The sequence below is a fragment of the Haliotis asinina genome, chromosome 15 (assembly GCF_037392515.1).
Source record: "Haliotis asinina isolate JCU_RB_2024 chromosome 15, JCU_Hal_asi_v2, whole genome shotgun sequence".
In the NCBI taxonomy this organism is placed as follows: Eukaryota; Metazoa; Mollusca; class Gastropoda; order Lepetellida; family Haliotidae; genus Haliotis; species Haliotis asinina.
The window spans coordinates 48,071,992-48,090,821 of record NC_090294.1 but is presented as its reverse complement, the minus strand read 5'-3'; the positions used below and the strand labels follow the sequence as shown (position 1 = coordinate 48,090,821).

The following is an 18,830-nucleotide window of genomic DNA, read 5'->3' as shown; positions in this document are numbered from 1 at the left end:
AATAAATGTGGAGAGAGTTTTGTCGTTCTATATATTAGGAAGCTACATAATGGTGGACAAGGGCAGTGCAGTTTAACGCCCGTATGTTGTATGTTTAGTTAACAAGAACATAGTACAAAATATGCGAATCTGTGGTATTTTTAAATGCAGCTGCTGTTTCTGCAAGGATCTAGCGATCCAACTTTGACCGAAACACAAGCAGCGTCTGAAATCGTCTAACCTGGTCAACCTGGGACTTTGTTGAGACTGTGTAACGAAACAGTATTGTTACGCTTCAGATAAGTGACAGGTTCAATGACCGAATGGCGGAACATACATTTGAATCTACATACTGATCCGGATAATGGAATGTGCATCAAATAAGCCATTCTGCAGCTTAGCATATTGTGCTTCGTTCGGCTTGTGACAGCTTGTGGTGGTTCATATATAGCGTTGAACACACGTTTGAATAGACATACTGAACCGTTGAACAAGTAAATAATGGAATGTGCATCCAATATGATATTCTGCAGGGGAGCATATTGATGCTCTTCCGGCTTATGACAGCTTGCGTGGATTCATATCCACATGACCTTGACCATACATTTGAATTTATCCATACCGATCCGTCAAGCTGGGATATAACTGAATGATCCTAACATGGAAGACTGCACAATAGCATTTTATGTTGAACAAACCGCTTGCCATTTTGTAGACATATATACATATTCAGAGTTTGTGGGTATTCCAAAGTTCAATGACATTGTAAATACATACATGTTTTAGACCGGTAGAGAACGAAATTCAAAAACCAGAAACATTCCAATCATATGTATATATCAATGCTTTGAGGACATATGGCTGACAAATGTGACGTCCCTGACCAAATGCATGTCCTCTCCACTAATTTATTCATTTTTGTAACTTTATCCCCGCGTTTATCTTATAAATACTTATCTTGCCACTGCGTTTGTCTATGCAGACGTTTCACTACTGGAACAGGATCCGCTCATAGTATATCTAGAAATATCTAGTGGGAGAGAGAGCTTTATTTCAGTAAGGGGGCCACAGACCCATTATACATATTACGACAAGTAAACAGTCGCACAAGGGCCGATATAATCGTTGGCTTGAATGCCACAGAGAAGGGTTGACATCAGGATGTAAGGATATTACAATCGCCAGAAAGTATTACGTTTATAAAGAGGTAGGTATAAATATTTTTCAAGATCATTCATGGCAACTATATTCTTTGACATAAACAACTGAAATAACTTCTCATGTGATGGTTGAATCTAATAATATTTAGGACTCTACCGTATTCAGTCATCAACATATGACTTGAGCTCCATAACTTACAGCAATGCGGGTTTGATATAAAACTTGTATTACAACTATTTGATTGTAATTCTTTAACGGGGTCTTGCGAGACAGTCGGTACCCCTTCTTTGTGGTACAGGGTTTTTGTGAGTATGGCAATGCATTTGTCACATGTATTGTTTATTCACAAGTCAACGTAACGTTTTAAACCACTGACATGACAAAAGTACATATTTTGTAAATTGCTGACGTCAATAAATACATAACGTCATTTAGAAGTACCAATCAGTGGATTGCACCACATTGTCTTTGCAGGGAAAACGTACCGATGAATTTCACTTTAAACAAAAAAGTGAATTGAATAAAGGGAACATTGCGAATCCTTATAATTTTATCTTACCAACTGAACATTTAACTTTCAGAATTTTCTTCACCTTGGCATATGAAAATTATGAGGATTTGCAATTTTGAATTCACTGTACTCGCTTCACTTCATTTTCACTGTAAATAGACTATATAAAACATTATAAAACACCTGCATGAGTCGTCTGCTCGTCAAATATGAAATAATTATCAGAACTGACAAAATAAACGAGAGAGCTGTGGATATCTCTACTATTTCATTTTCTTCCGACAAAGAATTAATTTCAAAACCAAACACAACGGAGTGGTGACACAAAAGTATACACGTGATATAGTCACAATTGTAACATCGATTCTGCTTTTAGCAGAGATTTCTTGTGGATGACCTTTGTCGCTTCTATTTAATCAACCGAATGACATCAGTTCTTAAAAAATGCATTGGTGATTCATCAAGTTACAATGCAAAAGCAGGAATCTAGCCACACTGCACACTTGATTTCAAACTGTAGATGCACTTACAAATGACTGAATAAACAGTACTTCCAAAATATCTGAAAAAATTGGCCTCTGATAGTTGACACAATAGTGATTTCTAATGGTTAAATTAAGACATAAGGCCTTGGCCATTCCGGATTATTCAATTTCCTGAAGATTTCCATTCCAATATTTCTTATTAATAATTTGGCTTGACATTTTCGCCCAATAAAATCTGTACCTGGGGAGTGTGTTTATGCTCTAGTATTGGCGTTGTCATGTTCGATTGTAGTGTGATCACACATATTCCCGCGACAATATGCATTATGTCACGTGTGCAGTTAAGGCTCGGATGTTTGTTTACTGCAACTAAATTAACGACGAGTACTCACTGATTAGATGACATAAGCTTATGACATACCACTATGACATTAGTATGAAATATATTAGATAAATGAGTTCAACTGTTTCCTGTATATGTGCAGTTTGATTTGAAAGTAAAATATCCGTTAAATATATCGGAGATGTATTTAAATATTCTGAGGAACATTTTGTCTCAGTGAATGAATATTCCAGAAAGGAGTTAATAAGTTGTATTATTTCGGTTCCCATAGCAACGTCAATATGTGTCATTCCGCACATCTATGCAAGATGTAAATTAACGTGCATTGTTTTTCTTAAAAAGAAAAATAGTAGTGTTGAAATTATAAACAGAATTCACGATGAATGCTTTTCAGTATGGGAAATAAACTCTAAGTTGACTAGTTTCCGTGCCTTCATTTCTTATCACTAACTTTACCTGACTTTTCTGCCCCAATAAAGTCTATATCTGTCGAGTGTGCTTATGCTCTGGCGTTGACATTTTCATGTTCGAATGCAGTGTGACGATATACCCGCAATCAAATGCAAGTCGCATGGTGTCACATATTTACTGCAGCTATATCCAGTATACAACATGGTATAACATATTTATTGCAACCATATGCTGTGTGCCATATGGTGTGACATATTTACTGCAATTACGTGCAGCATGTCACTACAACGATATACAGTATGTCGCATAGTGCCACATATTTACTTCAACCATATGCAGTATGTCACATAATGCCACATATTTACTGCAACCACATGCATTATGTCACATAATGTCACATACTTCTTGCAACCACATCTAGAACGTTACATGGTGTCTCACTGCAACCATATGCAAATGTTTTCCCTCCAGCCACGTGCTTTTTAATACAGCGGTAACGTGATCACTCGGCCGCATGGTTTACTGCAACCGAACTCAATATGGTCGATCAGATCACATGAATACTCCGACCATATGCAATATCACACATTACATCACACATTTACTGCCGCCATTTGCAGTTTCAGCAACATCGTGTCAAACATACTGCTGTTTGCTGGCCGGACGGTTATTTGGTATAACGGGAATAAAACGGGACCAGTTTGACATTCTGAGCCGCTGCGGTATGAAGAGGGGATCATACATCTCCTTCCCTTCTATATACGGGTCCTCAGCTGACGTGCTGTAACCATCCTCCCACCAGTCCAGCCCTCGCTCGTGCCGTGTGCCTAAAGAAGCAAGAGTGAGTGAGTGAGTGAGTGAGTGAGTGAGTGAGTGAGTGAGTGAGTGAGTGAGACAGACACCAGGCATGGACTTCACTCCCGGTCTTCCGCGTGACGAGCCAACGCTCTAACCACTGGGCTACCTCACCGCCCCAAAGAAACAAGAACTGAACTCTAAATCGTTTACTAGGTTAAGGACAAACACGCATGGATCAGATGACACAAGCTTTATAAACCGAGTATATCTTTTTTTCCGTAGAAACGCGGTTTGATTCGAAAGTTAAATATTAGTTAAAGATGTCAGGGGCATATTTGAATATTCCGAGGAACATTTTTTTCGCAGTGAATAAATATGTCAAAATGGAATTAATAAGTTGTTTATTTCGATCCCAACTGCAACAAAATGCATTCGGCACAACATATATGTAAGATGTAAACATAATTTATCTTACTTAAATAGAAATGATTGTGTTAAAATTATTTAAACAATCATCGTGAATGTTTTTCACCATGGAAATCACAGCCGAGTCTATAAGCCTTTGAGTGAGTGAGTGAGTGAGTGAGTGAGTGAGTTTAGTTTTACGCAGTATTCCAGTAATATCAAAGCCCGGTTTCACAAACCGGATCCATGTAGGGATATAAGCCTTTAAGAACCCCACATGTATATTAAGTTAAGGGAATGTGTTTCAAAAACACGTGTGCGTCTTATAAGAAATGAAATGTTTCATTTTTTTTCTTTTCACATATCAGTGTCAGAGAATAATCAGTGTTCATAATCGGATGAAACAGATTTCCATTAGCTGATGGATGATTAGATGGATGGATCACTAAAATTCTAGATGGCACCAGGTGTCGTATAAGGGAGCAGGACAAAAGCCACCCGCACAAAACCCACTCGGACAAATGTCATCCGAACAAAAAGCACCCGGAAAAAAGCCACTTAGGACAAATGCTACCTAGGATAAATACTACCCGAGTACAAAAAGAACCAACACAATAATCCTCTTTCCCCGATGTATTTGCATGATAATTCATTATGTCATTCATTCAATGTCATTTTTATTTGCACGTTTCATTACTGTTTTCACTATCATCTTGTTTTCATTGAAAGTCTGATGTTGTGAGCTAAGTTCCGCAAGAATTCCATTTGGTGTCTGTTTCTGAAAACTGAAGCAATTGCCTGTAAACGCTGCTGACAATCCCGATATTGCCTCCTATGATTTGTGTCTTCCATACCAACATCTGAATAATCACTTGGTCGTTTAGAGCTTGGTCCCTCTTCAACACATCCAAGAAACGCCTGATGCTGGGATGACAACATGCCATGCCTTGTCGGCAGGCTCCTGTGCCACCCATCTCGGTTGTTGTTTGTCCTTGGCAGGTTGTTCAAAGTCCGCTGGTGCTGGTTCCAGCTTGACACCGGGAACATTGGTGGTCGTCGTCCTCGGCGATGTGGCAGACCGATGCAACTGCCCTCAAAGTTGTCCAGGATAGGTTGTCTCGGACAGACGGTGGGCTAGGGACTCACAAACAACGACCACCTGGTCTTCAGAGACGAACGCCACGGGTGGTATCATCCTGGACTGCATCTCCTCGGGCGATGCTCCATATTCAGAGGCAGCGGCATTCTCTATGGTTTTCTCAAAGTCCAGCATCAGCGTGTTTGGGGTGCAGTCTGGAGCAAGTTCCTTCGCCTTGGCGAACACTTCCCGGTATGTCGTCTCCTGTTTGCTGGGCATGAGGGCACACACAAGGACACAGCTATGTATGGTGAACAGCTGGTAGTAGAGTTGAGGAACTGTCTTGAATGTTCCATCAGCAAACCAGTGTTGGGAGGGTGCGAGGAGGTCCAGATTCAGTGTTGTCGGAAAAGTGATGATTCGGTTGGGGTTGGGAACCAGCAGCGTGTCGTGCTGGCAAGCAAGGGATCATGTTGACAGGGAATGTGTCATGTTGACAGGCAATGTGTCATGTTGGCAAGCAACCTATCAAGTTGACAAGCAACGTATCATGTTGGCAAGCAGTGTGTCAGGTGGGCAGGAATTGTGTCGTGTTAGCAAACAGTGTGTCATGTTGGCAAGCAACGTATCATGTTGGCAAGCAGTGTGTCAGGTGGGCAGGCATTGTGTCATGTTGGCAAACAGTGTGTCATGTTGGCAAGCAACGTATGTTGTTGGCAAGCCATGTGTCATATCTAAAAATGAATGACAATGGTTATTTCTTATGATGCGTATCATAGCATCACAGCGTTGATCGTCCACAGTTTGCTGCTGAAACTTTCCTACATCAATAGCTGACGCCATCGTCAAAAAATCAATAAACATTGATGACCGACATTGATGATCGACATACCTGGCGTTGTGTTGTCCAGGAAGCAGGCAATGACTCCACCAATCAGCATTGGGTTGGACAAGAGGATCTTGAGGAAGTTATCGGCACCTGGGCTACCTGAAAAACACAAGCAAGTCTGGTTTAATATCTCGGAGTTCTGAAATGAACCGTCTACAAACGACCCAGAGAATAGTTATGTTATGTGAGTCCCGTTCTGAATGCTGATGAATACAGTCGCATACTTGTACAACCTGGGTGCCGTCTTACAAAGCGACCTTCGCGTTAAGGTGACCGTAACCTCCATATCTTAACAAAGACTTAAGGTAGTCTCAGTGCTAAGGTTGTTTTGTACAACAGCACCTTGGGTGCGGCCCACAAAACGATTTTATCGTTAAGGTGAGCGTAACTTCCATACCTTATCATAGACGTAGGGAAGTCTTAGCGCTACGCTGACCGTAATCTCTATAAATTAACATAGACTTAAGCTTTAGCGCTAAGGTTGTTTTGTATAAAAGTACCTAGATCAACAGCAGCAATACGGCCACAATGATACAACAAAGCCGTTACATACATACTCTTGCAATCAGAGCAGTCGTTAGAACCATATTTCACGGAGCCTCCATTATGCCAGTGATGTCTACTTAATCAATTTCGGACATCATATCACATATTACTGGTCGAACTAGGCAGCTAGAATAATATAACCCAAAGCGAAAGTAACTGTGACTTGTGCCAGAAAAACTGAGTTGGTTATGAACGCCATGCCCTTTTGTATCGTGTTTACTTGAGGGAAACCGTGAAGATCAAGGTTAGAATTGATTTTCTGTTACCCATGGTTATCGTAAGAGGTGACTAGGACCGGGTTGTGAGGCTCGTTGACGTGGTTGACATATGGCATCGCATCGCAGATAGATGTTCATGCTGTTACAATGTTGAGCGTGGCCAACAAACCAACAAATACGCAAATAACAATTGTCACAAGATTTTTATGTTCAACTAAATGAGTTGAAATTTGCTACTCTTTTTAAAAGTAAGACCTCTTTACTGAATAAGTTAATTAAACTTTGTTACGCCCGCCCCACTATAAGTATTCCTGATAAGCATATTCTCCCTTATACCCTTGTACAATGCTTTCAGCGAACATTTTTATGGTTGAGGAAATGGTTTAGTCGTCTTTGCTGAAATGAGCTTGTACGAAAACTATATATGCAAAGCACTGAGGTACCCACAACACTATGCCTTTACCTGTTTTGACTGCCTCGGGACGTGTGGTGATCCAATGGGGAACCATAAACCCAACAAAGAGTGAGAGACCAATGATGGCAATGTTCCGAGTTGATGATAGATCTAACACCTGTACATTTGAGAGAATGAAGCCTACAAGAGGCCCGAAAAGAATGATCATGGACCCTCCCAGCACGGAGTAAGGGATGGTGACAAAGACGGCTCCCAGTTTGGTGAAGATGCTCAGGAGCACAAACATTGCTCCTGTCACTTGTAGAACGCGACGGCTCGACACCTAAAATGATAAATTTATATTATATTATATTATATTATATTATATTATATTATATTATATTATATTATATTATATTATATTATATTATAATTATACACACACACAACACATACATACACACACACATAAATCTCGCTGTCTGATTGGTTGAGCGTTCTTCTATTATTTTCAATGTACCCCCTGTACAAGCGAGGTGCACTGCAATACACCCCGTTGTCAATAGCAACTCATTCTACGCTTCGTTGTAGTTACTTTTTTTTATTTCGAATAACATTAAATGATGCACGGAAATTATCGATGTTTTGCGAATGGCAATCGGTGAAAGGGAGATAACTCCAAAACTGGTTTTCATGGGTCGTCCGCCAAATCTAGCGATGGCTACGAAAACATTTGACTCTCTTTCCAATTATTACATTTTGACAAAACGTTCCAGTGTAGTCCCTGTGAATATTAAGAAGGGGAATTACATCATGGCGACTTTACTAATACAATACCTACGGGGGGAAAATAGCAAGATGCATATTCGAATCGCGTGATTCACACAGGTACCCATGCTTTAAACAGTTCAAAAATAACACTGAGGTGTTCGGTAAGATAAATACGTTGTTTTCTGGTCCCTCGGGGACCATGGGTTGAGGTACCCACGATTCGGTTGAACTAGTCATATGCTTAACATGAATATATAGTCATTAATAGACAGCGTAACGTATGAAATGGATTTCGTTTTCTCAAGAAAGTACAAAGTATAATACACTCTTGGCGGTCTTGTCAATAGTGCTCAGGCCACAATTGAAATCAAGCATCGTTGGTCACAGAGAGTCGTTGGATGGGTGACCGAGTTTGGCAGATGGAGTCCTGGAGTCCTGAGAGTTTCTAGGCATTCTGTCTTGCTCCAAAACGACGCAGACGACAAACACATGGTCTCACCCTGGGCAAGTGAGTTTGTTAACAAATTGTGTCTGTTCACACAGCAGTAATTGGTACCTGGTGAGTTACGTCAAACGACTATTAACCTTCTGCCACCTCAAGGGCAACGGGAGTAATAATGTGCTAACGTCTTGAGAATGCTTTATAAATAGTCATTATGTAATTATTATTACTCTTGGGTCTTGTCCCATCCACGATTCAAATTCACATTCTGCTCGCCAGCTCACAAAATCTGCCGGTCTACCCCTATGGCGAGTGTATGTATTTTCAAATATAGTAATTTTCACTATACGAAATTACAGGCGTCAATTTTAATGTGCATACATCCTTCGTTTCAAGCTTGGAGGCTTACTATCTCTTTTGATGTCTTCAAAATAATTTTCTTCCAGTATACATAACTTATGTTGAACTATACAAAATGACAAGTTTTCGTTACTCTCCACTACTGAGTCTAACAAAACCTAGTAGGAGGTCGCGTGAGGTAACCTTTGACCGTCCAGTCAAGGACGAAAGGATTTAACCAATCAAACAACGGCTACTGTTTAGGGTGTGGTGGAACTTAATAAAATCGCTAGTCACTGACACTGATCCATCAAGAAACGAAAATCTGCATAAAACACAGGTATCTGACCTACGGTACATATGCTTAGGCTTTTTGATGACATGGTTACCATTAGTTGATATTTCCGTAAGCTGACATCCTTGAATATTGAAAGAAACGCTATTTTCAACGTCTGTTTACTCACTGTTGACAATATTGTAGTGTGCTCCATATGCATTACCCGGTAGCAATCGTATGGTAATAGCATTCGGAATCGTTCGGGTACAAACGTTTCCGAGGTAAAAGTTGTAAAGGTACGTGCGAATGTCCTTTTCGCGATTTGGTAAGCTGAGTTCTGTTTGGTCAATCTCAAAGGTTACCTGACGCGACCTCCTACTAGGTTTTGTTAGATTCAGTAGTGGAGCGTAACGAAAAGTAGTGAGGCTAAGTGTACTTAGACTGAATCCCAGTCTGTTGCAGTTACCGATTTTATCGCAGTCTCTTACATTTTTTCAGGTTAATTTTTAAGTTTGTTCAAACCTTTGTCAGTCCGATCATAGCGATGTTGTAGCCATAGGAGGAGGTGCCGTGACCGATTCCAAGACCCCCTGCCAGGAACACCATCACACCTTCCACAGAGATGCCCCTGTTCACGGCGTGAGCGGGCGGTGGTGGGACATAGGCCGTTCGCGCGCATGCGCTGTAGTCCCCGATTGAGTCAGTAACTGACAGGATAGTTGATATTAGGAAACTCGTGACTGCAAAGGCGTTGATTTGAGGCATCCCAAATTGACCTGTACATACATAATGATGGTGTGATGGTGTGATGGTGTGATGGTGTGAAAACAGTAAACTTCAATCCATGAAATACGGTGTCCATTTATAACTGTGTCGATTACGGTACGTATACGTACGTCACTTCAACTTCGACGCAAAGATTGTTATGCAACTCTGTCACAATAACATGCAGGAATGTCAAGGAAAAACGCAAACTTGGTGTTCCAAGAGAATGGGGTGGGGTGGCCGGTGGCCGGATTACTGTCCGAAATAGATACTAGGTGCATGTTCTCACAAGTATGTTCAAGATTGGAATAACTCGTTGACATTTGTGTCGATTTCGTAACAGTCATCGGCTTTGTCGACAGTATAGTTCTACATCGATGGTAACTGAGTCAGTCTTCGGTGTCTTGACATCGGACCATGGACAGTCGGACTGTATGAATGAGATCGATTACTTCTAAACGATGAATGGAAGATCGTAAATTATAAATGTATTCGTCATCGAAAATGCAAGAGACAATTTGGTCTTAATATTTTCAAGAAATTTTTTTCCGACTCAACGAGATACGAGGAAAACATGTTAGAGGTCATGCATAATTTGGATAAGACTTTCATGAAACTGGGTACTCAAGTTACCAATACCAATCAAGTAGTACTAATCATTAGTCGTGACCTCCAACAGTTTTGTTCAGGATGTTTACCTGGATAAGGAAAAGAAAACCAGCTGGTGTCGCTGATCACGTAGGTCCGAGAGTCTGTGCGGGCGAAGTATTGGATGTTCTTTGGGTCCGGAGACAGGCCTCCAGCGACGGTCAAGATGCCTGATAGAGCCCAACCAATCACAATTGCTATCATTACCTGCAATTTGGAACAATGATATTTGAACAGTTTTTATTTTATGAAGGGTCAATACAATTTCTCACATGTTAATACAATGCGAGTAAATTCCGAGTAATGTCAATGCCTGTAAACTTTCAAACACTGCCCGACAGTGTTTTCATCTGTGGATACAGCTTTTTGAGAAAGTGGTCAGGGTGGGAGTAACACCATTGAGAAAAGGGGGAGTGCACACATTTCAACGGTTATTTAACAAACGTTCACGACAAAAGTGGGGAGGGGAACCCCATCTTTGTTTAATTCGCCCTGAAATGAACTTCTTATGTTGAATTCTTTACATCCCTCTATTTTTATATAGTGCTAAGACCCCGTTAATGACAGAACATACCTTGATGGCAGTTGTTAGCGTTACACGTCTCTGTTACTGATAACCATGCGTTTGGTTGATGTTAAAATAGGTAATTTGAGATTGCCCAAATTCGTTCAAAGAAACAAATGACATTACAACCAACTTAACATTCTGAACTGCGGTGTAATGCAAATGACATGTCCTTACAGCAAACGTTTTGTGATTGCTAGTCCATGATACGTGGAACCCCTTCTGTCGGCTCCACGAGGGGAATGGAGTGGAAACGTTGGACATGTTGATCGACAGAACGAAGGTGATGGCCGCGGTTCTGGAAGAAGAAGCAGGTTACCTCTCACCAATACTGACAACAAGGGTTGTTGCTCTTTCTGTGTGGACATTCAGAAGCATACCTGTAATATGTTCAAATTCAACATCGGTAATACACTACCCATCAAAAGTTTAGACTCACTTAAAGCACTCGCTTTATGTTATGTATATGTGTGTGGTTGCATGGGAGATGCATTTCTACACACTTGGGGGAACCAACTGCGAACATTATCCAGGTAAATTGCTCGATGACCTTGCATCAAATTGCTGAAAAGCATGTGTAAATATCGTGCATGTGAACAGTTTCGTTTTGGTGTGAAAGTTTGTTAAGAATTCGCCAATTTTCACAAAGTTTCATCATCTATTAACCACGTGACAATAATATTTCCAACGTCACAAATATGTTTTACAGTGCAATAGTTCATGTGTACACGGTACCTCTAAACAGTAACTAAGGAATATTTTGGAAGGTCTACTTTAGACAATTGACTGAATAAGTTTCTATATTTACACTAGTGAGTCTAAACTTTTGATGGGTAGTATACGTTTGAAGACTAGTTCTATTGTCACCGGACTTATCTTCCTGGAATCGTTCCCAAAAAATCAAGATATAGCGTTTCAGTGTGAATTCTCTTTATATGTGTCTGCACAAAAGGTAAGTAACCGAGACAATCAGGGTTAAAAATAGGGTTCACCAAGCCATGCTTTTTTGAGGGACTAACGGGATCTGAACCACTGGAACCCCGGGTTGGAATTGGTCTGTAGCAAACCTTGCTTGTCATAAGAGGCAACTAACGGCTGGTCAGTCTCGCGGACTTGGTTGGTTGCCATCGTATCTCAGTTCCGTAGATCGACATTCATGTTGTTGATCAAAGGATTGTCTGGTCCAGGCTAGATTATTTACAAACCATGGCCATATGGCTGGAATATTGCTGTGGAGTTAAACAACAAACAAACAAATAACATGAGATCTGTTGGTCAGCTACCCGTGAAGGTCCCGAGTTAGAATGGGCCTTCAGCAACCCATGCTTGCCATAAAAGGCGAATATGCTTGTCGTAAGAGGCGACTAACGGGATCGGATGGTCAGGTTCGCTGACCTGGTTGACACATGTCATCGGTTCCCGCACATCGATGTTCATGTTGTTGGTCACTGTATTGATTGGTCCAGACTCGATTATTTACAGACCGCCGCCATATAGCTGGAATAATGCTGAGTGCCGCGTAAAGCTCCACTCACTCACTGACTCACTGACTCACTGACTGACTGACTGAATCACTCACTCACTCACTCACTCACTCACTCACTCACTCACTCACTCACTCACTCTGGTGGTCAGTCCATATACTTGGACCACCTATATCATCCCATCCCGGTAGATTGATGTCAGTCACTAGACTGTCGCCTAAACGTTCGATTACTTATGTAATATTGCAAACAAACAACGAAAATTAAAAATGTTTTAAGCGCTTTAACTTACATAACAGCAATTCCCCAGTGTGTTTCCGCGAACTTGGATGCCGCTTTAGACAGAAAGAGCCCAGCCAATGAGATTGCAGGAACAATGGTCACGGGACCAATAAAACGTAGCAACAGACCAACCAGTCCGGTAGCTCCTACCAAAGTGTGTATGACTCCGGCCAGCATTAAACTTCCCATTAACTGAAACAATAATATGTGATTGAGCTTTAGCGTTTCAAAAATAACCCACGTTTTGACGTGAAACATGAAACTTCTGTCCAGTTTAAAATATGAAAGCAAAATTTGAAATAACAGAGAAATCGTCTACCGTCATCAAAATTAGAATTGCATTGAATAGAAATCAGAACTGTATCTGATTGTTATAAGAATAAAAAAAAATGGTCCAAGCGTATACTGAATAATTAATTCTACTAGGCACGTCACACAAGACAATACGTTTCAAAATTCATAATTTGTTTGAAAAATTAAATCTTAACATTTAAAACAGAATATGGTATTGTTGTGAATGCTCACATCGATAAAAGGTAAGTGGAAGAGTGGTTGACCTTTGGTAATGTGAAATAACTCATCATGACATCATACTATTCCCCAAACGCCTACAATATAACAATAGTACATTTAAAAAGACATCCTTTTGTTTCCAACACTCAAGAACAGACAGAAAATACCGATATTATTATTTAATTTTCAAACAAGCCCTTTTATATCATAACATGCATTAGTATCAAAGATTCCCATCCACAAAACCCGCCACTGGTACGATTTTATATTTTATTTCACAGAAACAATCATCTGTTCGGAATTCTAGTGGTTGCTGAGTAAACAAATGAATCATACAACTTTATGGGTGACATTTTCTTGTTTATTGCACTGAGCGACGTTTCGATGTGGACTGAAATGTGGTTCATGTGTATTTCAAAGGATATGAAAATATTCAATAAAATCAGTATTTCTGTGATATCGAAGCGAGGAAGCCCACATAATTGTTCTGAATGGTTTGTTGCATTCAACATTTTGAACTGAGTTTAGATTTTTTAAATTTTTTTTTTTTTGCATTTTAAAGCATATCTATGAAAAACTAACAAAAATAATAATCATTACTGATGCAAGCATTTGTAGACGATGGTGAAAGTTTCTCCTTTTCTCCGTTAGTTTTATTTTTCAATAAAAAAATTAATATGAACATCTGAATATTACTGTCATGCACGACGGTCGGTTTTCCATGCGTTTGATACCACAATGCTTTATTAATCATCACAGGTTATTTTCAGCTATTGTTAGACTGTGCACATTAAATGAAGGATCACCTGTTGTATTTTATTAATGATGAATTCATCCGGTACTTGAAGCAGTCCGCGTGTGTTGACGGAGGCGTTCATTGTGGAGTTTTCATACAACTGAGCTGGAAAACAGTGAAGAATAGCCTTTTAAATATTGACTAAAATCATGCATTAACATGAAATATAATTAAGGCGTTTATACATATCAGATGTCAACTTTTCGATAACACCTGGCATTATTACTGTTTGATAGTCACCCATAAACACATACTCATGACAAGTTCGAAGTTGTGCAATCAACCTTTGGATAACTTTTGGATGTGGTAAGAGTTTACATTAATGTGAGTCACAAATATGCATTTTTCAACTGATATCGACATGAATATTTAAATTACTTATGTTATTTACTCTTTAAACAAGTAGGGGATAATGAACTTTCAATTTGGATAGGAAGTGTAGATGTTAACAAATGTTTCAAGGACCGACATCGTATGAACGCACTACCATTTCACTCTATTACCACCCCTAAAGGCAACACATGATATGCACGTGCACAACGCACTAGCCCCATACACGTGCATGGGGTTTCTTTCTTAATTTTGACGTTTTTCAAGAAGGTCGAGAAATTACTTACAACATAAAATTTGACACTCATCTTGCAACACACATTTGTTAGTGTTTGTCGGTTGTTTTAAAATGAAAATCGATGTACATGCAAATTACATGTCATACGTCAATCATATCTCAAAGCGACTACATTTCAAAGACCTATGGTTCTAAGGAAGTGCAAATGGTGATGAACTCTCACAACATTCAATAATATCATATCAACATTGATTGACTCCGATAAATCTGCTAAATATTTTAATCGTAAATATAAAACTGAAGATTCCCTACTTTTTTAAGAGTATACAAGGTTATAAATAGATATTAAATTTATATACATTCTCAGAGAAATATGACATTCTGATTGCGTTCGTAGCGATCAAAACCCGTTCAAAAACCCTACTAAAAGCAAAGTCGATTGTACAGTTGTGACTGTATCATGAGATTATATTTGGTTCAGCAGGAAAATCATTACAAACAAAAACACCGAAGAGATAAACATAAGACGTGATTGCACATTCTCTAGGTGACTTAAAGTATCAAATTTTCATTATATTTCACTGAGTGAGTGAATTTTGTTGTATGCTGCCTTTAGCAATATTCCAGCAATATTACCACCGGGGATACTAATAATAGGCTTCACACATCATTATGCTGGAATCGAACCCGAATCTTTGGCATGACGAGCGAACGCTTTAACCACAAGGCTGCCCCGCCGACCCTCAGTATATTCAGATTTAACTTACCAAGTGACTCCTGGGTCGGACACTTCCACTCCGAAAATGATGACATGGTAAGCAGCGGTATTAAGTAAGAGGGATCAGGACCTTGGAATATAGGCAGTCTGCAAAATGTTTTTCAATGAACCATACCTTGTAAAATGCATAGGGCTATTATATAAGCATATATTGCAACAGAGGTACATTCGAAAAGACTATTCATTCATTCTTTCACTAGCATATTATTTGAAGCTCAATCATAAGTGGCCATGTGGGCACCACGAAAGCAGAGAATACCAAGCCATAATGACATTGTTCTTAGATATAAGAGTGATATTTTTATTTTCATTCTTAAGAGCTGAATAAAGGACCTGGCTGTATTCATATCTAATTGTGAATGTATCAGAAAGATCACTATTCGCATCATTAATTGTGTTGTACAACTGTACCTGAGTGGCTAATGTTTAATAACAAAGATTTGAACTACAATGTTCAACCATACACAGACAACACGTTATCTTTTTATTGATGGAAAGAAAAAGTCTCTAAGTAAATCATGCCACACATATCCACAGAAACAGACAAACACACATCAAACTCATACACACCACGCACACAACACACGACACTAACAAATCGCACACAAGACACAACACAACCGACAGCAAATCACAGACTCAGACACCACACATATTGCTCACAAAACCACACCACACCACACCACACCACACCACACCACACCACACCACACCACACCACACCACACCACACCACACAGACAAACACAAGACACACACACATCACACTCGCAAACCACACACAAGACAAAACGCACAACCAACACATACACACACACACACACACGTTACATACACACCACTTACACACCACACAGAGAGACAACACACACTCCTCACCACACCACACACACCTACACAAAACAACATTACACAGACACATATGCCGTTATACGTTGCACACATACGCACACATTCCCAACATAGGGAGACAACACACATACATACACTCACAAACATCATACACACATAACACACATTCACACAAACACCACATACAGACAAGACAAAACGTGTCCGCATGACAAGATATATTATTAAACACAGTATTATTATGACAGCCATAATGAAACATTGGAACATTGCATTGCTTCACGCTGACCCCTATGTATTACCAGTAGTTGGTGCAACACACTAATTTGATGGTTTGGCCTTTTGCATGGGTTGCAGAACTTTTCCCCAGCTCTACCGAATTCTTACTGGTTAATAACCAAAACATACGAAACCGTGTAGGCGGATTTGCCAAGGTGTGCGAATGACCTTGACCTTAGATAGAATGTGGCTGCCACATGGCTTACCGCTATAGATCGCTGAGTTGGCGTTTATGACCATAAACAGATTATTAAAGTTCTTGCCACAATTTCTTACTTGTCTGTATCAATAAATATATTTAAAAAATACAAACTCCAAAAATGAAAAATAAGAATCAGCCTGGCAGAACGTTTTGCGTCCCATTCTCCCGAAGGTTGAATCCTGTTGTTTAGAGATAATCTAAATCAAAAGATCTTAAGGGTAATAAATTCATCACACAATGTTTTGAAAGGATGTACGGGAGGGGACTGTAAGACCCTTCAATTGTAAATTCCGTATTCCTGAGGCGCAGCCGCATTTACAAGGGCCTTTATTAGTTATTTCAAAAAACCGTGTGACAAATTTATTACCCTTAAGATCTTTCAAAAAAGACACCGTGTAACTTATAAGATATCTCATATCTCTATAGGCCTCATGGTGTCGAAATGCACTTTGGTATAGACATTTCAGAAACTGCAATCTGCAACGAACCTGACGCCGAAGGTAGACATCAAGACTGTTGACAGTCCTGTCACAAACATTGTAGAAGACAGAATCTGGGTCTTGAGGAGCTCCTTGTCTCCGGCACAAATACACTCCGTGAAGACAAGAGTAACGGACAGACATCTAGACATACTGACTAGTACTTGCTGAAGAGGGAAAAAAGTATTGGCACAAGATTTTTACGAGTTCAACAAATATATAAGATTTGCACACCGATAGTTATATGATGAGCAAAAGATAGATAATGATATGTAGCATTTGAAGATCAGCCTTCGAAAGAGACCTAGTCTCTCAAATGAGCATAATCATAATCATAAAATATCATGAAAAGGAGACTAGAGTCTTTCTCATTTTCGTGGAAATCTAGACTTGCCACATATTCTAGACCCGCAAGGACTCTCTTGGACATACTTCTGACCACCTACGAAACTACAATCATACATAAAAACATCGTACGCTTTGCACAAAAGACAAATAATGGGCTATTAACCTGCAGCTATTAATTCAGTTTTTTTGCCATTCACTTGTTGGTCAATAGAGTAAAGACCAAAACGATGTACACAATTATATAACAAAATATTAAAACGCATAATACCATTTCCTTCAACACATTTGAGGTCAGCCGTATAACCGATATGGTACTACGTGCTGAGATTTTAGAAATAAGACAATAAGTAATTACCTGCATGGCGAGGCCAAAGGTGACGTAAAACGGGGGAACATCACTGACACTGTAGATCATCTTTTGTGTTTCCGACGTTACGTGCACTTGTATGTGTTCTTCGTCGTCCTCCTTTGTCAGATCTGTATCTGGACCAGCTATTCCATCGATATGGAACTTATTCACAGCTGTTGCTGACGTTTGGATGTCTTCCCGGGATATCTCAATGTCCCCCATGTTTATCTTAAGAAAGAGCCATTGAATGATTTAACGTTAACGCACAGAATGTAAGGATTGACACCTCACTAATGTTTATCAATAGAGGGATCAAGTCTCTGCTAATAAAAAAGTCCTTGTTCAGCGCAGTCAATACCATTAATAAGGGTATTGTTGTAAGTCTATTACCAAATGACACAGGATGACCCTACCAGGACTAGCAGATGGTCGAGGTCAGAAACACATGGAACTCGAGGCAAGTATTCAAATGAACAAAATCGGGATCAAACAACTCAAAAGCATAATTGCACGATGGATCATACAAATATATTTGTCGCTGGTGTGAATGTTGAAAAAGCCGTCATCATGTGTACCATAAATTTCTACTAAGGTCTTGAATGAGTCACATACCATCCTTAAGCCGTAACACAAGCTGGTTACGTCAGAAACGTAATATATGTTTATTAATTTGCATGTAAATTGATTGCATTGATGGATATTGCAACATACAAGAAATGTCCTTCCTATGATTCTGATAAGGGAGACTCCTGCATTGAATATACACAGAAATACGTATTCTTAGAAAAGAACATTCGCATAGGTATATTTAAGATGTCTCTGAGAAATCTGTGAGAAATGGATCGATTCAAGATTTACAACAGTTTGCAATTACA

General features: G+C 39.6%; 1 protein-coding gene across 1 annotated transcript; it reads right to left on the bottom strand.

Moving 5' to 3' along the window:
* Nucleotides 1–1,462: 1,462 nt before the first annotated feature.
* On the bottom strand, nt 1,463–18,177 carry LOC137265062 (solute carrier family 23 member 2-like). The gene is made up of 11 exons (XM_067800382.1): nt 17,962–18,177; nt 17,268–17,425; nt 15,436–15,533; nt 14,111–14,205; nt 12,802–12,983; nt 11,203–11,323; nt 10,511–10,667; nt 9,570–9,823; nt 7,288–7,561; nt 6,064–6,159; nt 1,463–3,717 (listed from the first exon to the last, which is right to left on the bottom strand). Exons 1-11 carry the CDS (start codon nt 18,175–18,177, stop codon nt 3,527–3,529), a joined length of 1,842 nt encoding a protein of 613 aa, XP_067656483.1. The 3' UTR covers nt 1,463–3,526.
* Nucleotides 18,178–18,830: the final 653 nt, after the last annotated feature.

What these genes read in the sequence shown, in the direction of transcription:
- LOC137265062 (XM_067800382.1), bottom strand. Translation starts at nt 18,177, where the DNA reads ATGGGGGACATTGAGATATCCCGGGAAGACATCCAAACGTCAGCAACA. An exon ending in CACTGGGGAATTGCTGTTAT is followed by an intron (nt 11,324 to 12,801) that starts GTAAGTTAAAGC and finishes TTCTTCTTCCAG; the next exon opens with AACCGCGGCCATCACCTTCG. An exon ending in CTATGATCGGACTGACAAAG is followed by an intron (nt 7,562 to 9,569) that starts GTTTGAACAAAC and finishes TTATCATTTTAG; the next exon opens with GTGTCGAGCCGTCGCGTTCT.